Source organism: Terrapene carolina, unplaced genomic scaffold (assembly GCF_002925995.2).
Source record: "Terrapene carolina triunguis isolate 2854851 unplaced genomic scaffold, T_m_triunguis-2.0 Scaffold113, whole genome shotgun sequence".
Taxonomy (NCBI): Eukaryota; Metazoa; Chordata; order Testudines; family Emydidae; genus Terrapene; species Terrapene triunguis.
The window spans coordinates 13,058,885-13,083,862 of NW_020664464.1; the positions used below are offsets into that span (position 1 = coordinate 13,058,885).

General features: G+C 37.4%; 1 protein-coding gene across 5 annotated transcripts in view; it reads left to right on the forward strand.

The window, feature by feature from the left end:
- The window catches only part of TRPM3 (transient receptor potential cation channel subfamily M member 3), a 595,793-nt gene that overhangs the window by 409,528 nt on the left and 161,287 nt on the right, over positions 1 to 24,978 (forward strand). For all 5 annotated transcript variants that reach the window (XM_024211010.2, XM_024211011.2, XM_024211012.2 and 2 more), the window contains exons 2-4: positions 8,080 to 8,159; positions 8,914 to 9,118; positions 23,494 to 23,707. In XM_024211010.2, coding sequence (XP_024066778.2) covers positions 8,080 to 8,159; positions 8,914 to 9,118; positions 23,494 to 23,707 — 499 coding nt within the window. The remainder of the gene's footprint in view (positions 1 to 8,079; positions 8,160 to 8,913; positions 9,119 to 23,493; positions 23,708 to 24,978) is intronic.

Sequence of the window (24,978 nt, forward strand, 5' to 3'; positions counted from 1 at the left end):
CGTGCCGAACGTTGCCGACCCCTGGTCTACGCTGTAATTCAACATCTGCAGTTGGCATGTGTCAGCTGACTCGGGCTCAGGCCAAGGGGCTGTTGAATTATGGTGTAGACGTGTGGGCCCCGGGCTCTGGGACCTTCCCCGCTGTTGGGTTCCAGAGCCCAGGCTCCAGCCCGAGTCTGAACATCTACACCACAATTAAACAGCTCCTTATCCCGAGCCCTGTGAGTCCAAGTCAGCTGACAGACACCAGCCACGGGTTTTTAATTGCAGTGTAGACATACCCTTAATCACTGTGCCTCCATTTACTCTTCTGTAAAATGGGGCTAATAATACTAAGTCACAGAGATGCTGAGGATAAATTAGTTCATATTTGTATAATACTTCAAAAATACAATGGGCAATAAAAATATTAAGTAGTATTGCATGGGGCAATAAAAATACTAAGTAGTATCACATGGCACCAATAACTAAAAGCTGTAATATTTTTCCATTACTTTGTGACAAGAACTCTGTGGGATATGGTGGTGTTTAAAATTGCAAACTGTTGAAGAAAATATATTTTTTCAGATTCTTCTTATATTACTACATTTCTTCCAAATACAATGTAAATGTTACATTGGGAAACTTTTGCTGATAAATGGCCATATTTTGTGCCCTCCTACTGTGTGCTGAATACAGCTTGATTTTCATGACAATTGAAGATTGTTCTTGGAACAACTCCAATGATAGTTGTCTTGGTATCAAATAGAAAAGGAACAGAGAGTACAGAAAGCAAGCTACAGTAAGTGAAGGTTTAATGTCTTGGCCTCTATAGTACTGCCAGTAACAACTGTCCCGTAAAAGTCAGAGGAATATTGCAATAGTCATTTTGTGGCAGACTAACGTTCCAGTTAGTGAAGTATCCTGTCTCCAACAGCAGCCAATGCCCAATGTTTCAGGGAAGACACAAACACATCATAATGCACTTAATTGTGCAATAGGGAAAGAGAAATTTCTCCTGACTACAACTAGTGATAAGCTTATTCCCCGAAACATCTGAATTGCTATAGTTTGTAATTTTGCCTGAGCTAACCTAACTGCAAATACTGTTTTTATTCATGTTGAATGGGGTTTTCAAAAGCATCTAAGGATATGTCTATACTACAGTGTTACCCCAAGGTTCGAACTCACACTCAAGCCTAATCCCCCTCCCATCTACACACAAATTGTACTAACCCAGGGTTTGGACCCTGGGTCCTACGACCCCACAGGGGTGGAGGTTCTGAGCCTGAGTCAAGATGGGATCTAGAGTTCAAGCCCTAGTGCTTTGCAGTGTAGACACACCCCACTGGACTTGTGCTGCAGGAGTCCATCAAAAGTATTCCAGAATCCCACGGGCTTTCTTTTGTCCTCTGGACAGTCAAATTTTTCCACACTGTACAGTACCAAGAACAAAAGGCTAGAGCTGCCACACTTTGGAAAGGCTCTAGGAAGTCTGGGAGATTGGTGGTTGGACTCAGGCCCGCATAATGCAGTGCAGATATTGGATCCCCAGGTTGAGACCCAGAGTTCAACAATTCATAACCTGAGGCTACAAATGAGTGTAGACGCTCAAGCTGGGGTCTGATAACTCAGATTCTACTAACCCTGGGCTTACATTGCAGTGTAGACATACTCGTAGTGAATTTAGACAGCCAATCCCATTGGCTTTCAATGAGACTGGTGTTCCCAAATCACTTAAAAAGCAACAGAATCCTTTGTCGCTTTTTACAGATCCAGCCTAACACGGCTACCCCTCTGATACTTGACACCAAGTTACTTTGTTGCTTTTGAAAATCCCACTTGTAAATATCTGACCCACTTTTTAAACGTGCAAAGTTATTTACTTTAGAAATATTCTGGTGTCTGTCCAGCTGCATTAGCCCACTGTAGAACAAGTGACAAACTTCTTTTTCAGCACTGCTTCTGCCCTGCTGAAGGTTTTTGTTACCATTGTCCAGCGGAGATTAGAGAGATTGTGACACTTTGAGCTAAGGCTGTCTCCCCATTGGTTTTACCAGCAAAGCTGAGTTTACCAGAAATTATCCTCCTTAATAGTGCTGCTTAAGGGTTCCGTGTTAATTATTTGAGCTAGTCTGAACTTCAAATTCTTAGATCAACAGTTAAACATCATTGGTACCTAGTAAATTACCTTCTTATGGAACTTATTGTCCTGAGAGATTTCTGCTGCTGACTTTTTTTAATAATCATTGTCATCTCCCATGAGAAATTGATATTCAGCTCATTACTAACTACTGTTCCTGATTTTAGGAGTCCCAATTTCACTTCATTAACAGTGAGCTGGGTTTTAAATTCTAATAGCATTTATGCTGTAGATTTCTAAATGAGCAGTATCAGCCTTTTAAAAAGCATTGATCAAGAGAATAGAGTGCTATTCCATTGTGTAATTTACACAATATAAAACAACAAAGAAAATAGCTCTCTCTGCTGTGAATTTATGGACTATTCTCTTTATTACTACTCATATTATAGGAACAGCTACAGTATTGGTAGTTTATGGCCTCATAATGTGATAATGTTAAAGCATCTCCATAAGAGCTCCCACAGATAGAACTGTTGTTCTCTGTTGAATCAGTGGCATTTGTAGAAACTTTCCAATGCAATATCGTGTGAAAAATTCCCCACAATGTCACAGGTTGACACCAGGAGTAGTTAATGCATATTGTAGTTTATACTGATGATTTATTATTTCTGTCACTACCCAAAGGTATGATATGCACCTCCCAAGATATGATTTCTGCCCCAAGACGTTTACAAACAAAGGCCTAGATCCAGCAACTTTAAAACATAAGTAGCACTATGAAATCAACAGGACTACATGTGCTTAAAGTGCCTCACTGAACCGGGGCCTAAATTAGAAACAGCGCAGAGCGGATGGGGGAGGGAAGACAGGGCAAGTCTGTGGTAAATGCAGCCTGGGCACTGAGGTCAAAAGGACCCCAATGAAAGTTTGGAGCTTGGTCTTTCAACGTCTTGATGAGCACTCTGACTCTGATCCAGCAAACTACTTAAGCACGTGTTCCACTTCAAAGTGAAGTTTGGACGCTTATGCAGTCATCCAAACCTTCCTTGTCCCCCTCGCTTCTCTTTGTCCCAGTCTTTTCCCTTTCACCTCTCAGCCAAATCAAATCCCTCTCTTTAAGTCCCCAAATCATCTTACTCCTCTTCTGATTCTCAAACCTCACTCTTTAACCCCCAACAGACTCATTCGCCAGCTGTTTTCCTGACACTGGCCCCCTGTTCTCCATAGGCCCTCACCTTGGTTGGTATCACACTGAAAAGATCTCTCCATGTTTCACACTGTCTGTTTCACTCTGGCTAGCTCCTCTAGTCAAATCTTATATGCAGCAGAGATTCCCTTGGTCATAGTAACCCCGGAATGTAGTGCTCACTTTGTCCATGGGAGGCCTCTGGATACTATAACACTTGGTGAGAAATTTCAGGTATCAGCCAACCTTCCAGAGATTACCAGACCCTAGTGGAGTTTAGTAAATTTGGAAGATCTATCTGGGACAAGAATAGTGTGTGTGTCTGTGTGTGGAGAGAGAGAAACTCATCCAAACTTTTAAAAATCAAAATAAAATGTTTAAAATTGGGTTAAGGTTTGGGCTCATTCTTATTTACTAGTCACCCATCCGAAATGTCTGATCGCTTTCTTTCTGAAATAGTCAAATGTAAAATGATGATTTATAAAGTTCTCCTTCTGCCTTAATGCCAGACCATTGCAATCATGCTTTGATCCTCAAATTTGTAGTCACCCAAGTCAAATATAAGTCATTGACTTTTAATTAATACAAGCATACGGCAGCTGTCCCTGTGTTTGAAATTCAAACATTTAGGTTTATGCAATGATAAATTCGTGAGAGTTGATCAAGAAACAGTTGCAAAACTTAGGTTCCTTGGATAAATGCCATTGTTGATTAATTGTAATATATTTACATTTTATGTAGATTCTTAGCTGCTGCCCAGTAAACATTCTCGTTTCATTCTTTAGAGATTAACAATATCTCTTGTGTGGTCAGTTTCCAGTTTAATACACTGTTTCTTTAGAAGGATTTGTTTTCCTGAGTTCAACTTTCAGAATCACACTTTCACAAGCTGCCTTTCTGAAAATAAAATACAATTAAAAAAAGAGCCTGTCAGGGCTTGTGCCAGTTAAATCCAAGCTCTCAGGGGATTTGTTTTTCTTTTGGCGTCAGATTAGATGTTCAAATCAAGCAGTGTTTTTGGGCTGCGGATGAATGTCTATAGAACTCTTAATGAGGCTAATCCCACAGCAGCACATTCCAAGTAGCTAATGGGCGCAAGTTCATTGCTTACTTTAACATCTCTTGGGTCAGAATGGAGTGAATGCCTTGCTTAGTGGGCAGTCGTGAGTGCGTTATTAGCAGAATGACCAGCAGCAGTGAAATGTGGACAACATAATATGCTCTGGGACTGCCTTAGACACCACCTAAGTTTAATGCTCAGGTAAATAAAATATATATACTTTATATATTATATATACACTCATCAGCCTTTGATCTGTTTTTTGTTGTTGTTGTTAGTTTTGGGTTTTTGGTTTTTTTTTACTTTTTAGAAGAGAGTAATATTGAGTTCAGGGAACTAAACTAAAAGCAAACTAAGTCTGAGGATAAAAGATGAAAGATAATTTATTAATTAAACCCATTGAATTAATTTTTGGTTTGCTAATTAGCACTGAGAGACTGTGTTTGTGGTATAATGAAAAGCAAAGACAAGCTGTGTCATTTGCTATTTTATTAATTCATATAGCACATCATAATTCATGTAAAGTTTATAGACTGTTCATATCTGACTTGCATAACAATATTAAAGTTAAGTTCCCCTAGTAACTTATCTCTGCCTTTGACTCTACAGTAAAGACCATGTTGCAAGTAATTTTATTATCCTTTTCATTTCTGCAAATTATCTATCTCAGGAAGTTCTTGGTTCACTGCAATACAATTGGATGCTTTCTTTTTGGGGTGGAAGGTGACAGTAAATTATGAAAAGATAAACCATAATCTTTGGTATTGTGCCTGTGGCAGGCAGGGTAATAGATCTTTTAAGACCTAAAAAGTAGAAAGCTTTCCTCTCCTAGAGTGAAAACAAGATTTTATTTTAATTTGGTTTTTAACAATTTTCCAAACATTCTTTTTATTTTTTTTAATGTAAAAGAGGCATAGAAACTCAAGGGCATATTATATTTAACATATCTCATTTTTCTTTTGTCTTCAAAATCTCAATTGGAGTTATGAATAGGCAAATAAATATTGTAATTTCTAATTCTGTACGTAAAATTTGCCTACTATTTAAACCTTTTTGAAATATGTGCCTGCCCACTTATTAAAAAAAATAACAAAGTATTGTTCTATGAAGTCTCTTTTGTTGTTCATTTTCTATATGATTTTGTTGTTGTTTAGATAAATTCAGTTCCTGAACTATCTTTAAAGAAGGTACTTTAGGCATATTTTTAATTAGTGAATTCTCCAATGTCTGATGTAAATTGTTTTTGTGAATTTATATGAAAAAGGCAAAGTTCTAGGGAGCCCTGCCATGTTACTGAGGTAGAACTTTGGGGGGGGAGGGAGTATTTTGTATTACGAAATTATTTAGGAAGTCATCCAGAAATGTGGCATGTAACAGCTATTTTATGCTTCCCCAAAAGAGTATAGATGTGCCAGGCACTTACTTAAATGTTAAAATAAATAAGTAAACTTAGCATGGCTGAATTTCCCTTATTTTGAGAAATGTTAACATGTATAACAAAAGTGATTCATAAATACACTTCTACTTATATTGGCAAACCCTTTCCTAAGGCAATAGTAGAAAGTGATACCTGAATAATAAGTGTGGCTTTGTAATTGTAATGTTTGAGTAAAACAAAACAAAGTCCTGCCCCAAAATTTTGAAGTTCCTCTCATCATTGTCCCAAGTTGTATATGCCTCGGATTTCAATGGCTACAAGTATTCACTGTAGGTAAATATTCAATTGAAGTTTTAAAAAAAGTTCACTTTAAAAGCCTAGTTGGCTAATAAGGAGATGGCTCATTATGTGTGAAAAGTCAGTTAAATTACTAAACTGAAAATTGGCCAATTTAATATTGACTAACAGGATAGTATGGCATATAAAAATATGGTTCTTATGCATTTTACGTACTTATTTTGATTGTGTTTCAGAGCCTTTCAAGTATCTACCGGAATTCATGTAACAGAGAAAGAGAATAAAGTCTATTTAAAATTACTCTCTTTTCTTGGACTTCCAGGATCTTAAAAAAATAGTTTTTCTCTGTATATTTAATATGCACACCTTGCCCCAGAGCTCCATATCATAGCAGCCCTTGCTCCACCCAGGGGGAAAGGAGTGTCTGCCATGGCTCCATCTAGAGTTCCTTAAATCCTCTCTGAGTCCTGGCTAGTGGTAGTCACTTGGGATGCCTTCTACTCTTTATGATGCCTCCTTCCGTAATGTAAAATCCTGACTTTTTTTTAAAGTGTAATCTGGTAGATTGGTTTCAAACTAAAAATAACAAGAGTAAAATGTGTAACTCCCTCAGCTAAATAGTCAATGATTAAGAACAAGGAATCCGTTCCTAGTGAAAAATGCAGAGAACATTTTTTATTCAATGCTAAGTAATAGATTTGAGGTGATTTTACACCACTGCAGAGATGTAACATTGTTTTTAAAGTCTGCACACATGAACATTCATGTAGTCTGAAGGATTTTCTCTGATTAAACTGATTTGCACACATCCAAGAAACATGGGCCTCAGGGATCAAAATAAGTTGCAGATATTTTATGTTGCAAGACAGTTGACAGTAAGTGGAATATCAAGCAGTGATGACTTCTCTCATCCTATCCATGTCACACCTAGAGGCAGATTTTCTTTTTTTTCCACTCTTTTATATAGTTATTATCACATTGCTTAAATTTGTCTGAAACTCACTTCATGTTCCTTAAACTTCATCCACTTGGTATAGTATGTTTCATTATTCATTGCTGTCTTTCACCTGTTTGTGATTAGTATTAACAATATCCCTGTTTCTGTTGTGTAACTGTAAAAATATTATTTTATTCTTTACATATGCTTTATAAGATTTACCTTTAGTTTTCCTTCAATCAACTGAATATTAAATGGAAATAATTAAGTTCTATCTGCAGGAATCCATTGGGTAATTTACCAGGACACTCACTCACTTGATCCATCAAGAACTACCCAGATAATTAAAAGGAGTTCAGAAACTCTGAAGATAGATTTCTCTTTTGTTCAAAAAATAAACAAACCACCAGACCTCTTCATTCTTATCTGGAAATAAGATCATACTGAGAGAAAATCTTTTGCATTACTGAGTTCATTCGTGGCTATAAGCTCAGATAGTATAAAGCAGCATAGCTTAATTTAATTTGATGGAGCTACATCAATTTACACCAAATAAGGATCTGTCCCTTTATATTTCGAAGCTTCCCTTGTTTCACATGTATCATTTCCTGCTTTGTATGTGCTCTTTTCTCCAAGACACTTTAAGTGATATTATGATATGCTGTTTAACCGCAGTTTCTACAAAATGTTGCAGTGGATAAATAGTGGATTGCAATTAATTTATATTTTAGTGGGTTTTTTAATTTCCAAAATTTTTACTATACCTCAAACATAGCCACATTAGTTTAAGTAACAGAGGACTTAAAAAAACTGTTCATAAATTGAGGACAGGTTGTTTTCTTGCCACCTAGAAAACTTTGATCAATTATTTGTTTTAATTTGTTCTGCTTTAATGATTGCTGTCATGTGACTGTAGGCACAACTATAAAATTTATCTGGCCAATAAACATGAAAATATTATAAATTTACATATATTGAACTTCTTATTGCTGTGGTCTTGAAAAGCACCCAAATTCTGATGGAAAATGTTTACTGATGCAGCATGTTTGCATGGTCAGTAATTAAAGATTCTCTCCATGTTTGAGTTATCTCTTCATTATGCTTGAAATTGTATTTAATGAACAAATAAAGATTATGGGATTTTTACCCTCTTTTTCAGGCTCAGAAATCATGGATAGAGAGAGCATTTTACAAGAGAGAATGTGTTCATATCATACCCAGCACCAAAGACCCCCATAGGTAATTGTATTGCTATATGCTACATATTGTATTGTATTGCTACATACTATGAAAATGAAACTATATAATTACAAAAAGATGACTGCGTAGATAATATTTTTTTCCAAATCTGTGAGTATGCTGGACAAAGATTGGTTTATATTTTGGAACCCTCAGAGAGATGGATTTCCATGAGGCATGGTACCAATACTTTATACACTCCAGAAGGTGTCAATTGAAAAACAAAACCTAAATTTATATCCGTGTTTCATTTTTAACTTGTTCATTTTCTTGGTGATATATTCCAGTCCCTTGAATATTTGTACTCTATATTAGAGACAGAGCAGCTAGTATTGTAAGGGACTAATAGATATGAGCATCATGTATGACTAAAATATGTAGATGTCCATGTGAAAATGTTTTATTTAGCTTAATGTAGTCTGTGGGAACGTATAGAATGTATTGGGGGGCAGGGGGGATCTTTGCTTTTTTTTATATTTAGAACAAATCACTTTTTTATTTAGTTTTAAATAAAAACAAGACATAACAAAGGAGAATCACAAGTCAAAAAAAGTCATATATATATTGTAACAGTATCTTTCCTAGACATTTCAATGTATATGCTACAAAACAAGACTTCTGACAACTCTATAAAATCACTTCAGCCTGAAAGTGACTTTCTAAGACTTTGCAATGCATACAAGAAGTTTCTTTAAATATAGCCTGTTGCATTTTTAGGCCAATAAATGCAACTAATTTTTCCTTACTGCCGTAGGTGTTGCTGTGGGCGTCTAATAGGTCAACATGTTGGACTGACTCCAAGTATCTCCATTATTCAGAATGAGAAAAATGAAAGCAGACTCACTCGAAATGACAACCAGTCAGAGAAGTGGTCCATCAGCAAGCACACTCAGCTCAGCCCAACTGATGCCTTTGGGACCATTGAGTTTCAAGGAGGGGGTCACTCCAATAAAGCCATGGTAATCAAAACCTTTCTTAGAATACTAAATAATGCTACTAACCACAAAAGGCATTCACAAAGTATCTTCCTTCTTACTTAATTCATTGAACAGTTTTACTTGCTGTAAAGCCATATGTTTTCTAGGTTTCATGGGTCATGGAAGGAAGAAGATAGTTGGACTATAACATAAAATCAACTACAAAGGCTACAATGCTACAGGAAAGGGGCTACTGGGTATGATGATAGAGGCACTATCATTGAGTCGTTAGAGTAAGGGATAGTATGTCTGGACTACCTGGATTAGGTTCCTGACATTAACATACTGAGTGATTAAGGGCAAGTCATTTAATATTTCAGGGAAAGTTATGTTATATGCTATGTGGTTTCTTCCAATTCACACCAAAGTTCTATGGATATTTTTCATGGGGAGGTGAATAGTGAAGTAGACCAGTGTCCCGTGGTAACAGTGCTGTTTTTTCTGCAGTGTTATTCAGGTTGGGAGTGGGGCTACATCTAATTCTTTATCCTGTGCTTGGCTGTATCTTCCAGAAATTATGTGCATATCCTCTGGCAGTACCTATTCTGCCAGTGCAACACCAGCTGTTCAGGTGTGCTTCCAGGTACATTAGTAAATGTCTTGAATTCCTAGTTCCCTTTGTCCACCCTTCTAGTGTTCCCTAGAGTTGTACTATAACTAGGGCTGTCGATTAATCACAGTTAACTCATGCGATTAACTCAAAAAAATTAATTGCGATTAATTGCAGTTTTAATTGCACTATTAAACAATAGAATACCAATTGAAATTTATTAAATATTTTGGATTTTTTCTACATTTTCATATATATTGTATTCTGTGTTGTAATTGAAATCAAAGTGTATATTATTTTTTATTAGAAATATTTGCACTGTAAAAATGATAAAAGAAATTGTATTTTTCAATTCACCTCATACAAGTACTATAGTGCAATGTCTTTGTCGTGAAAGTGCAACTTACAAATGTAAATTTTTTTTGTTACCTAACTGCACTCAAAAACAAAACAACAATGTAAAACTTCAGCGTCTACAAGTCCCCTCAGTCCTACTTCTTGTTCAGCCAATTGCTAAGACAAACAAGTTTGTTTACATTTACAGGGGATAATGCTGCCCTCTTCTTCTTTATAATGTCACCAGAAAGTGAGAACATGCATTTGCATGGCACTTTTGTAGCCGATATTGCAAGATATTTATGTGCCAGATATGCTAAACATTCATATGCTCCTTCATGCTTCGGCCACCATTCCACAGGACGTGCTTCCATTCTGATGATGCTCTTTAAAAAAAAATCGTTAATTATATTTGTGACTGAACTCCTTGGGAGTTAATTGTATGTCCCCCGCTCTGTTATACCCGCATTCTGCCATATATTTCATGTTATAGCAGTCTCGGATGATAATCCAGCACATGTTGTTCGTTTCAAAAACACTTTTACTGCACATTTGACAAAACTCAACGAAGGTATCAATGTGAGATTTCTAAAGATAGCTCCAGCACTCAACCAAGGTTTTAGCATCCGAAGTGCCATCCAAAATCTGAGAGGGACGAGGTGTGGAGCATGCTTTTAGAAGTCTTAAAAGAGCAACACGCCGATGCGGAAACTACAGAACCACCAAAAAAGAAAATCAACCTTCTGCTGGTGGCATCTGACTCAGATAATGAAAATGAACATGCATCGGTCTGCACTGCTTTGGATTGTTATTGAGCAGAAGTCGTCATCAGCATGGACGACTGTCCTCTGGAATGGTGGTTGAAGCATGAAGGGACATATGAATCTTTATAGTTCAACTTTCATGATAAAGAGATTGCACTACAGTACTTGTATTAGGTGAATTGAAAAATACTATTTTTTGTTTTTTAGCGTGCAAATATTTGTAATAAAAAATATAAAAAATTCTGTGTTATAATTGAAATTAATATATTTGAAAATGTGGAAAACATCCAAAAATATTATACAATATTAACAGTGTAATTAATTGATACATTTTTTTATTCGCTTGACAGCCCTAACTATAACTTCTTCCTTCTCTATTAATTTTTGCTTCCTCCTCTTTTTCCCTCTCTTTGACAGACATCCCCCCACACTTCCTGGCTAATTCATAACATTGTTAGAATCCTGGTAAATTGCAGTCTGTCACTGTCTGACATGTTTGGTAAACTTTAAATATATTTTATTTCTCTTACATATTGGACAGCATGCCTGTCACAGAGTCAGTAAATCAACATGCGGGAGGATTTCAAAGGATTTGAGGGTTTGAAAGTCAATGGGAGTTAGGCGTGTAACTGCGATTTGTGCCTGTATCTGTTTCTGAGGTAGTAATTCTGTAAAATATCAGAACACGGTGTCACCCATGTTGAGTAGATATAGAAGCAACTAGAAAATTACAGTGTTTCCCTGAGGGTCTAACGAACCTCTAATGCCCATTCAGTGGCACCTGAAAATTGATAAAGCGAATCAACTCATATTCACTCTAACAGAAAAGAGTCTAGTTTAGTAAAATGAAATAGGATTTGTCTAAAGGGAATAAATCAAGCCACCCATTTCACAGTGCTGTCTATCACATTCAGTGGAAGCAGGACGCTTCTCACCAAACCTGTGCAATTCAAGGACAGCACTCTAAAATATGGCAAGGAACAAAAAATTGTACTCATCAGTTGTAAAGTAGAAAGATTATTTCCAAGGAAATGTAATGGGAAGGGGGAAGTTACAGCCACTTCTCCGGTTCTCCAATCATGCTTAGTGAGGGGCTAACGTTAACCATTCATAAGGTGCTTGTTTACGTTTTACATAACCTTCTGAAAGTTTTGAGAGCTTCCTCCCTCAGACTCCCCAGATAGCCATTGACTCTTTATCTTTGGTCATTCTCTGTAACTATCTGGCAGGCATCACTGTTTCTCTGCTTTTAAATTTGGTGACACTCTGTTTTACCATAGAATAAATGCCCTAGAATAAATAAAATGTTTTTGGAACCTCTCACTCCTTTCTGATGTGAGATATTAAGCCTGAGGGAGAGGGAAAGGGTTTTTATGTAATCAGAAGTTCCTAAGGGGACACCATTCACTATGGGATAGAACTCAAGGGAAGCATGAAAGCAAGGCTAAATTTGAAACAGTCAGTATTGGAGCCCAGCAATCCTGCCACCACATCCCAAAATAATAGAAGGATAGTTTGGATGAACTATGGAGGGGTCACTAGAAGAAAAAATCAAATCTGTTAGTCAAAGTTAGTGTTCATTTCAGAGGATGGGTGAAAATTCAGGCTGATTTTTATATTGACTTAACCAGTTCAACCACCTTTATGCATGACTGCTGCTCCATCAAGAGAAATCTTACAGTATTGGACTGGAATACTAAAAAAGAGAACACAGAGATGATTTTCATATATAGAATTCTAAGGGATACAGTAAATGATATTTCTACACTATGTGGGCCAAATTCTGCCCTGAGGTATAGATGTGCAATTGCCACTGAAGTCTATTATCACATTTTAACAAACACTAGAGCACCAATACTATAGCATCTAATGGTAACTTTTGACTTAGTATATTTATGGAAAACCAGTACATATTATTTTGGATAATCGTATCTGTGACATGCTGATATTCTATTAAACAGCTGTTGGAGGAACTCTGGACTTATTTTAACAGTACCAGAGAATAGGAAGAACTAGGAAGACATTTGCATCCTGCCAACCATTCAAAGTCATTAAATCACAAGAAAACAAACAAGTTCTGAATGGATGAAAAGCTTCCATAAAGCCGCCAGACATTCAGAAAGTCTATTGATGGGGAAAAATGCCTTCAAATCGTAGCCATTCACTAGAAATCTCTGAATAGCTGTGCTTCTTACACGCTATTGCAGATCAAAGGATACAAAGCTCAACATGCATATGACCAAAGTAAGGTGAGGACAACCATGAAAGCAGGTCTGCAGAACTGTAATGGTGACTGCTTTTTTTATGATAAACTAAAGAGGTAATGAGATAAGTGTCTCCCTTAAAGGCCACCCTTATGGTGCCTGACAGCCCTAGCACTGGTGGCAGGAAAGTGTGGTGTGAGAGCTGGGTAAGTACGTAAGCTTAGTTGTTGTAGTTCTAATAGTGAAAAGAATGAAACCTATACAGTACCCGACTGTGCATCTGAATTTACCTTCTACAAGTCTCTCCTTTTGCCAGACAACCAAAGATGCAGCATTCTGAAAAGACTGAGATGGCTGATTTTTTTCAGACGAACTAGATGGCCATTATTGCCAGAGATTAAGTGAGAAAAATGAGCAGCCTCCAGAACCTTGAGAAATAAGACATAGATAAAGAGACAAATGCATATCAAGCCTTGGGGCCTTGCATATTTTCAGGAGACTTAACACTTACCCTCACATTAAATGCAATATATAAGTGTAGCATAAAGTTACTCCAGTTAATTTCCTGAGTATAGGTAAAATCTATTGTATCTCATTTAACCTGTATGGTAATTCTTTGCATAGGCTGAGTTTTAGTGGCAACCATTGTAGATTATTATTATACCCACTTTAAAAATGGATAAAACTGCAAAACAGCAAGGTTAAGTGACCTGCCGAAGATCACACCAATAGTCAATGGAAGAATTTGTACCTTGTAGAACATGCTCTGAAGCCTAAGAATTGATGGTATTCAGCAAGATAAAACAGAATTGAGTAATATCATCCAGATCTGTGGTAATCACAAAACTATAAAATCTTGAAGGATTAAGAGCTGTGAGGATGACAGGTATTTTATTAACAGAAAGACAAATGAAAATATAGACCTCCACCACCCACAAGTTATCCGTGGGACAGATACGGGGAAAACTTGATCTCTGTTTATATTTAAATAAAATGGGGGAAGGGATAGCTCAGTGGTTTGAGCATTGGCCTGCTAAACCCAGGGTTGTGAGTTCAATCCTTGAGGGGGCCACTTAAGGATCTGGGGCAAAATCAGTACTTGGTCCTGCTAGTGACAGCAGTGGGCTGGACTCAATGACCTTTCAAGGTCCCTTCCACTTCTAGGAGATAGGATATCTCCATTAATTTATTTATTTTATTTTAAAAGGGTTTCAAGTATCTGATAAATAATAATGTAACTGTTTCCCCTTTTGTAAATATATTATTTTCAGTTGAAATACAGTTAAGTTACCATTAATACAAAGTGACAGGGAATGTACAAGTACTTTGCAAGTGGTCAAATGTAGTGTTATAGAGATCTATCAATGATCAATATTCAACAATTCTGCCACTGAGTAAATGAGTTTACTAGTGATTATCATTATATCCCTTTTTAAATTGTAGTGAAAATCAAGAACAAAGCTACAATAAGGCCATAATAACAAAAAAACAAATCAATACAGAACAGTAACAGAGGAGAACATAATAGACTGAACATCCTCAACAAAATTGGGTCATACCATTCCTTTTAATGGTTCAAACTTCATTTTTTCCTCCAGAAAGGTAAAACAAAAATTCCCAAAAGGCATTAATTTTGCTAATATCATCCCGTTTGTGAAAAACTAAACTCCACGGGGCTGCTAAATTGACTTCACTGGGTGTGTCCTGACATAACTGAGGACATTATTTTGCTCATTGTAAGAATTTCTGCCATATTTGTACAAATAATTAAGTGTGATGCCAACACTGTTCTCAGTTTTCTTTTTAAAAAGTTGATTTTTTTAGGGTAGACATAATGAATCACGTTCTGCGAATTTGTCAGTGTTGTTGTAGCCATGCTGGTCCCTGGATACTAGCGAGGCAAGGTGGGTGAAGTAATATATTTTATTGGACCAACTTCTGTTGGTGAGAGAGACAAGCTTACACAGACCTGAAGAAGAGCTTTGTGTAAGCTCAAAAATTTGTCTCTTTCACTAATGTGTAGCCTATAGAACTAACCTGCTTGCTTTTATATATATAAAAGTTTAAGTATAGTTTAAGTATTTGGTTTTTTAAAATAGGTTTATAAATGTATATTAAAAATAACTTTGGCTGTAATGCAAAAGACCTACAGGCCATATCCTGTATGGTAAGCTAAAGCAAAGTTAACATATCTATATTAAAATCTTTTACTCAAAAAGCAAAGTTAACCTTTATCTTGTTTTTCCTATACCCAAATAAAGTACCTACGCCTATAACCTTAAACTAATAGACAATGGAGAATGGCATAGGGGGGTTTTCAATGTTGTACCCACAGACTTAACAAGTACACCACAAAAGACTGATGTGCGTACATACCTGTCATCAATACGCACATACATATTAGTTTATGGGTAAGTGTACCCTAACATTTCTGTGGGTGAAAAATAAAATTTGGGCATAGGAAAAAGGATTTCTGTCACTTTGCCCTATAAAAGAGGTGACCCACCTCAATAAAGTACTCCATTTCTTACTTAACTCCATTCTCACTTTACTCCATCTCCATTCTCACTTTACTCTATTCTCACTTACTTCCTCCACTCCATTTACTTACTATTATTAATTTTAATGAAAAGTCTTTAAGGCTATATCTGTCTCAGTGTAAGCTTCCTGTCATACCCCCAAGGGTCCTTTGTAAATTCTGTGGAGCCTGATTCAGAACACAAACTTTTATCTTCTAATCAAACAAATTGGCAAGCCTAAAACCCATACTAATTAATATTAATAATTAATTATTATTAATATTATTAATTATTTAAATTAACTAATTAAATTCCCATATTATCCACATTAATATTATCACTACACCCTAAATCAGGCTACAAATAGAAGTTGGTCCAACAAAAGATAGTACCTTACCCACCTTGTCTTTCTGAGATTTTATGAGACATACCATATGAAATGATCAGCGAAAGCCTGTGTAGTGGTATTCTATCCCATATTTCATCAATGTTATGTATTTGCCTACAGCATTACTAATTCAGAGTATCTACTTTCTGTTCACATCTCCAGCATATATGCGATGGTGATACATTTTTAGTAACATTTAAAGTAGTTTTCCAGTGCCTATTGTGGAATTAAATTTACCATTCTCTTTTCCATTTATCCTTTTAATGTTTGAGGTCAATCATTTGGATAAATTAACTCTCTTATGGCAGAGTATATTTGAGATTAGATTACAGTGGTTGTTGAGATCAGTTAATAAAGTGGTGTTTCCTCATTTCTTGTAACAATTGAGTGTCCTATAATACTACACCCACGTTTCTAGATCTGAAATTAGTCAAAATTTTCTTTGTTTTTATAAAATGGTTAATCCTGTTAATACTCAGCAAATACATTACAAAAATTCACCCTTCAAATGTATATACAATATTTGTGGTGCGGGCAGTATTCGCACAGGTAGACAGAAAATAACAGGTTTTGCAAGTTTAAGCAAAATCTTCTTTATAAACATTTTCTTGAACTCAATATTTAAGTTGTTAAATCTTTAGAGTTTCAGGTTTAATTTCCATGTGTTTTTTCCCTCTTGCAATCAAAATAAAACACACATGCAGACACAAAAAAGAAGAGACTCTATTAATGTTAATTATTTTTATTGTAATTAAGCACAATGTGCTCAGCACTGTACCAGACATAAAAATACAGACAATTTTACCCACAAAGAGCTTACTGTCTAGCCATAACAGAGACATACTAGACAAGATGTACTGGATAGCCCAGAAGAGGAAATAAGTAGGATTTTGTTTTGATAAAATGAAATTGTATATACACCTACAACAACAAATCAAAACTCAGAATTTGCAGGACAGACCTTGTAGCACAGCTCATTGGAATATAGTTACCCAGCTTCCATGTATTAATCTCTCATCTCTTTGTTGGCACCAACCTTCAGCTGTTTTATCAAATTCTTTATATATCTTTTAAATTGTTTTATTACCAAAGGCCTCTGGGCACTAAATACAAATCTTCCCCCACCCAAAAACTAGCTACATGGCTCAATCAATAAATTGCTGAGTTTCTTCAAAATGTTTGGGGTTTTATTTGCCAAGGACCGCCACTTTGCCACATTGCTATGGTCCTCTTCCCACATGTTCTGCTCCTGAAAAAGATCTCCCTCACACAAAGGAGCAGTAAAGGGCTGGGAAAGAGGCTGAGCTGTGCTAACTTCCATCATCTTTTGAAAGAGGTTGGAAGAATGGAAACAGGAAAATTAAAAGTCAATGTCATCAACAGATCTTCTCCTGGGTGGAGAGATACCATCCAACAGATGTTAGCTAGATTTGAGAGATGCAGTAAAATGTTTTAAGGCACCTGTTTGAAAAGCTTGAGAATCCCTCTTTAATGAATAAGAGGTACCTGGTTTACTAAGTAAGTCATTATTGCATTTAGGTGGGCTCCTAGTGAATTATAAAACAGTACATGGTATGCCATCAGGTTTTAGATCAATCCCAAGAATACATGCATGCAAAACATTGCTTGAATGTCTGTTACTAATTAAACTCCAAAATATGAAAAATGAATTAACTAAACAGAGATTTTGGGGGTCTGGTCCTTGGTAGACCAGGTGGGAACAATCATGCATTGCTACACTGTGCATTGAATTTAAAGGACCAAATTAAACTGCTGTCTTGAATTTATCCTCTTCTTTTTAACACACAAATAATTCTGGAACCCCTTTCATTAACTGGGACATTAGAATCCTATACAGATTTCTAATTAATTCTGCTTTGCTGAACTAAAGTTGCTTTGATCATGGTTATACAAGGTTGGATGGATGATGGCTGCTTGAAAGGTTCACAGTGAACTAAATACATTAGTTCTATTTTTAATAACTTCCTGCTAATCCAAAGTGTTCAAATGATACATTTAACATGCTCATTGAGTGGCTAGCATATGTTTGCAACTGCAGAAGACAGAAAGTTTATTACTGTGGAAAAGGCTTCGTGTCCCTTACATTGTTCTTTCATGTTGAAATGCATCATTGTGGCTATGAGGCAGGTAAACAGATTTGGCAGATACAGCTTCTCATATGTAGCTTCAATGTGTTGTATTTTATTAAAGAGTCTTGGAAATCAGCCACACCTAAAAATGCATTTTAGGTTTTAAAAAGTATAGGAGATTTGATAAAACTGCGCAGAAGAGATCTTAAAAAGCCGTTAGTGCAGGGAGAGAGAAACAAGGGGGGATAATCTATAATCCTTTGACATTAAACCATGAAAAAGACAATGGGTTTTATTTTTTGACATAGCAAATTATTAATATTCAAAATACATTTACAGCATTTGAAATAATAAGGGTTCTGGAGAAAAAAGTGAATGAAATACACAAAGGCCTAGGTCAGGGGTGGGAAAACTATAGCCCGTGGGCCACATCTAGCCCATCAGACCTTTTAATCTGCCCTCAAGCTCCGGCTGGGGAGCAGAATTGGGAGCTTTCCCCACTCCGGTGCTCCAGTCGGGGGCTTGCCTTGCTCCACTCCATGCGGCTCCCAGGAGCAGCCAGGGGGCTCTGCATGCTGCACCTGCCCCAAGCACCACCTCTGCAGCTCCCATTGGCCAGGAACTGTGGCCAATAGGAGCTGCTGGGGTGGTGCCTGCGGATGGGGCAGCGCTCAGAACTGCGTGGCCCGGCCTCCAGAGGGGGGATGGACCACTGTTTCCAGGAGCTGCTTCAGGTAAGCACCGCACAGATGCTGCACCCGAGCTGCCCCGCGCCCCAATACCCAGCCCCAGCCCTGATCGCCCTCCAAACCCTTTGATCCCAGCCCAGAGCAACCTCCTGCACCCCAAATCCCTCATCCCCCAGCCCCACCCAGAGTCTGCACCCCCAGCTGGAGCCTCACCCCCCCATGTGCGCCCCAATTCCCTGCCCCAGCCAAGAGCCCCCTCCCGCCCTCCGAACCCCTCCATCCCAGCCTGGAACACTCTCCTGCATCCTAAACCCCTCATCTCCAGCCCCACTCCAGAGTCTGCACCCCGAGCCAGAGCCCTCAATTCCCCCATGTGCCCCAATCCCATGCCCCAGCCTGTCCTCCATACAATTTCCATACTGAGATGTGGCCCTCAGGCCAAAAAGTTTGCCCACCCCTTGCCTAGATCCAAAACCCATTGAAATCAATGAGTGCTCCCATTGACTTTCTTGGGATTTGAAAAAGGCCCTAAAATATTAAAAAGAATATTAATAAAGACCCTATCCTGCTTCTGTTAGCTAATGAGAGTTTTGCTCTTGTTTATAATGGGAGCCGGATCAGGCCTTTTGCTGTGAAGTACAAACAGCAACAGATTCAGAGATTCAGCTTAGTTTAGAAAAGCATCTGAAACTTTGGACAGTTAATTAAGGTAGGTAAAATGGTCATGTCATCATCCAGTTGCCACTAGTGATAAAATACAGGAGGAAATGTCAGATTGCATTGCAGAAGGCAAAGTATTAGGCAGTATGTTAATCTAGGGAAAATTTAGAAATACTTAAGTGTCATGTCTGTCAACAGCAGAATGAGTCTGTGCAGTGAGTTTGTAAGTTTCTCCCTCAAATTATCATTGTTATCAGCAATCAGCCAGGTACAATGCCCACTGCAGTTTAAGTATATGTATTCTAATAGAGGCATTGTGGTTGGAGAACTGTATGGCTCAGGATATGAAAAATTTTACCTCTAAATTACTACTGTAGTTCAATTCTAATCTAAATTGGGCTATTTTGCAGCCATCTGGCTGTTTATTGGTCAATGAGAAATGAGTTTGAGTCTCTGGCTAATCCCTTGATATGAAAATAAAGCATCATAATCACAGCTAGTATTAAGTGACATTCTTGTTGACAGGCTTAATAGTCAAGCCATGGATTAAATGGACATGGGAACTTGAACTATTCTTTCATCCTATGATGTGGCCTGTCTAAAGTAGTTCAGTGGTGAGGCAAAGCACTTTGGCAGGTTGTTGTGGTGAAGCTTGTACTTCTGCTTCCTATATTGTACCTGCTCTGTTGATAAATAGTGATGCTGTCAGTTTGGCTTCTTTCACAAGCGCCAAATTCTCTTCTATAAAAATATAATCACTTAAGGAGCTGAAAGGTGGATATCAGCCAGAGAGACATGGGGAGACTGATGGAACTGAGCAATGGTTCGGTTCAAGTTCATAGTTAAATTTAAAAATCGTTCCGAGCAAGTGGTGGTGAAGGAAGTCGGTAATGGCAGCAGAATCTAAACAGAAAAGGGAAAAGGTCAAATGTTCCACTTCAAAATTGAGAGAGATAAATTATTAATATGATCAAAAATGGTTTTAAAAGCATTTATTCATAATTTAGTGGGTGCCTTGGAAGTGATGACAAAAGAATTATCCCATACACATTAAATTACATCTGAAGTGATTACAAAAGAATTATCCCAGGCACACCAATCGGAAAATGCCCCCCACAAGAGCTAAAATGAATAAGATAAGAAGTCTACACGTTTCTTCTCTAGAAAAGAGAATCCAATATTTTAGCCCCTTGGCCTTTTCTCAGGGGAGTTTCTAAGATTTAAATTTCCTTTGCATTGCTGGTTTTTGTAGTTGAGAAGACCCACTCAGATTTGTTTTACTCACATTTCTTCTTATAATGTAAAATGAAATTTTATCATGAGCATAGTCCTTTTTTCTCTCCTAAACAAGAACAAATGGTAATTTGAAATTAGTGATAATTTTCAGATAAGTAAAAGGAAGAATTTCTTCAATATCTTGTAGTCAGCTTATGGAATTTGTTACTGCTGGAAGTCGTAGAAGTGACTGAATAAGGAGTTAATATTTTTACCAGTTGGTAGCTAAATTCGGGTTAATGAAATCATGTGTTTTATGGAATAAACTGATTGCTACAAGGGTCAGAAGGAAACCTTCTCACCCCCAGTCACATTTTTGCAAAATGGTTAATGTGCATCCTACGCAATTTTTGCCTTCATTTTAAACAATAGGTGTCTGTCACGAGTGGTGGCAGGATACTGGACTTGATCTGAGCAGGAATGGCACATGGGCTAGTCCTACAACCTCTGTTTGTAACAAATCTATATGAACATCATTAGTTAAAATGCATATATTCATCCTGGGAGACTGAATACATCAGCTCTCATTGCCAACAAAACAGGAATATAATACTCAGACCAACGGAAAATCTTCCCTCCTTTAACTATTCACAGGGTTCAGCCTTTTGAGATAAACACCCTCAATAATAGTTACAGTATGTGGCTGCTAACCCCTGCCATGTAATAGTGATATAACCTTTTGTAACCCCAACTTCTGTCTTGTGACAGGGTGAAAGAACTAAAGATTAGTGTCTTACCAACATTCCTGTGTGTCACAAGTCCATGATCACCTCAATTCTGAGTGAAGGCCAGAAGTTATGGGCTTCATGCAGGAACTACTGGGTGGAATTCTTAGTGAAATCTATTATCTTCAGCATTCAGTCAGTGCACTCAAATGCCTAGCAGAGCTTGCCTTTCAATTTCAGCAATCCAGCCATTAAAGCCATTACACACATACTTAATAATTCATTACATGCTCATCAGATATACACTACATAGGGCCTTTTGCCCCCAGTAGTAAAAAGACTTAGCTGCTGTTGGGAGTATTATTATAACAGTAGAGTGAATCAATATTTTCTAATTCTGGCATGCTTTGCAATTGGACCAAGTTCTTATTCTGTTTGTTTTCTCATGATCATTTGTGCAAATGGGGCTCTGCTTGCAGGAATGTTGAGAATGGCTCTTCCTCACGTGAATACCCATATTTGCATGCAACCACAGATATTCGCATTCATGCCAGAAATACTCTCTCCATCTGAAGTTTCACATCCACTCAAAGGCAGAAACAATACCATGTGACTTACTGTAGATGACCAATCGCAGACCACAAAAAAGGAATAGACATAGTAAAAATGAACAAAATGTTCATGTGATGTTGTCATAGGTTTCACCCCCACTCTGGATTTTAGAGTACAGATGTTGGGACCTGCATGTGAACCCCTAAACTGAATTACCAGCTTAGATCTGGTCTGGCTGCCACCACCCAAATAGTTTGAGTCATTTGGGAAACTCGGTCTTCCCCCCCCCCCCAAATCTTTCCTTCCCTGGGTAGCCTTGAGAGACTCCTCCACCAATCCCTGGTGAGTCCAGATCCAATCCCCTTGGATCTAAAAAGAAGGAAAAATCAGTCAGGTTCTTAAAAAAGGCTTTTAATTAAAGAAAAGAAAGGTAAAAGAAAACCCTCTGGGAGATAGCATACAAGCTGATCTCATGGACAACAGATTCAAAACACAGAGGATGTTCCCCTGGGCAAAACCTTAGTACACAAAAGAATACCCAATTTGATTATCCCCTAATGCCAAGACAAGTTACAAAAAGAAAATAAACATAAACCTATTTATTCCTTTTCTAATACTCACTACTCTGATAAGAGGCTGATTCCTTGATCTTTTCCACTCCGGCCAAAACTGAAACTGATTCTAAACAAAGGAAACTTCCCTCCTTCCTTTTGAAACATCTTATCCCCCCACCTGACATCTCTGGTCAGGTGTCAGCTAGGCTAGGTGAACTTCTTAACCCTTTACAGGTAAAAGAGGCATTAACCCTTAACTATCTGTTTATGACAAATGTGTTAGCATAATATGTTCACTGAAATGTACTAATAAATGTTCTAAAACCAGATATGCCTATATTGAAGTCTGTGCTGTGAATCTGAAGGTTATGCTGATAAACCGTGAGGGGTGGGGGAAAGAAATACAATTATTCTTCCACTAATATATGTTCTCTAGCTCAACCAGAAGTGATGGGCTTGATGCAGGAACTACTGGGTGAAATTCTATGGTTTGTCTTATGCAAAAGTTTAGTGTAGGTGAACCTAATGGGCCCTTCTGGCCTTAAAATGTAACATCAGTCAGTGTGTAATAATTTATTCTTCATTAAATCCACACAAGTGAAACAAGTTGAAAGGGGAACCTTAATTTAGCCATTTCCTAACTTCTGAGTGCTCGACTTTGCAACCCTTAACCTTAAGTTAAATGCAGGCATGTCCACTATTACATATTTTGTAGATGTTTTTCAATACATTTGTCTGGAATAAAGAGAGTTCTAAATGGAGGTATGATACCATCTGCCCCTATGGCCTTGGGCAAATCACTTAACCTCTCTGCCTTAATTTCATCATCTGTAAATTAAGGATAATATTTATCTATTAGCACCTGACAAGGGTGTTGTGAGGATTGATTGATTAATTATTGCGAAAAGCTTTGAAGAGGGTAACCTCTGTGAAATTGCTATCTATAATTGTCATGGTCTGTAGTTTCATAAATTGCTTTTTAAACCATCAAAGTTACAATTAATTAATTTTTTTTGTTGCAAAAGTTGTATGTTTTTAAAATATTTTCTTGGTGTTACACATCATGAGTCATAACCAACCTTTTTCTTTATCAATGCCCTTAATTCTGCAGTATGTACGTGTGTCTTTTGACACAAAGCCTGATCTTCTTCTACACCTGATGACAAAAGAGTGGCAGCTTGAGCTCCCCAAGCTTCTCATCTCTGTGCATGGAGGCCTTCAGAATTTTGAACTTCAGCCAAAACTCAAGCAAGTCTTTGGGAAAGGTCTGATTAAAGCCGCCATGACAACTGGAGCATGGATATTCACTGGAGGAGTAAACACAGGTAACAAGCAAGATTAAAATAAGAGCTTTGTGGCATCAGGGAGGCTTTCATCATTTTAACATCATGATTTAGAATCAGTACAATTAACAGAAGCTGAGCCATTCTATGGTGTCTTTTTTTATTATGCATTAACAAGAAAATGCCAGAATAATACGTATTGAGCAGCTCTCCAAGAATAAAAGGTTTATTAAAGCATGAAAGACAGATTGTGAAGTACAAAAAATAAAACCTGCTGTGAGACAATCTGAAGTGTTTTGTCAGAGGGGACTTCATGAGACTAACATCAATGGGCCCAGGTACCATTTATGGAATCGAGTGATCTGCAGCTAGCAGCCTGAAAGGGTAGCTAGTTCGTAGTTATTACAAACAAGAAACTTGCCACTTCATTAAGGAAAAATATTTCCATCCAAAAAAAAAAGAGGCAACTTTTATCTTTCACTTATAAGAACAAGTCAGATGTGACAGAGAAAAGAGTTTTTCTATTTTCTGTGCCTGAAAAAACAAAAAGCCTTTTAATCTGAATAAAAGTAATCTCCCTCCCCCCCCCGTGGATTAGGAGTCTGATTTTTTTTTCAGGGTTTTTTTTCCAATTGTCCTTGCAGAAACAGAGATAACATTTCAATTTATATGCAAAGTTGAATGCATCCAAATTTTAGAGCCCTGACATGGAATTATTTTCTACCTATCCACATGAGTTATACTGTCATGGAGAGACTAAAATGATGAGGAGGCAGGAAGTTGGGGCAGGGAAATGAGGTGAGGCAAAGCATTCTACATATGGTGAATGATAATATGTATAGTTGAAGTATGCACATGTGAATTGTTGTGGCACGTTATCTGTACCTGAGTCAGCACAGCTACACTACATCAATATTTCAGCATTATTTAATCCTTTCAGTGCCTATGGAGAGTAGCATATTCATTCTGTCATATTGATAATATGGGCCTGATACAAAGCTCATTGAAGTAAATGGGAATCTTTGCATTGACTTAAGTGGAATTTGGATTAGGCACTACATATTTTGAAGCTTAGTTCAGAACGTGCCTAATGAGATTGCTTTGTTTTTTAATATATATTGAATTAAAAATGACTGGAGTAATTGTTAGCCCAGTTTCCTTTGTTTTTTGGCTGTCTGGAAAGTTTGCCTTCTACTTAGCTTTCACACACCTACAACAGAAACAGAAGGAGGTGGAATCTCTTGATATTTTTTTTAAACATCCCCAATGCCTCAGTGGGAGGAAGAAGGAAACTAGAACAATGGTTGGCCTGC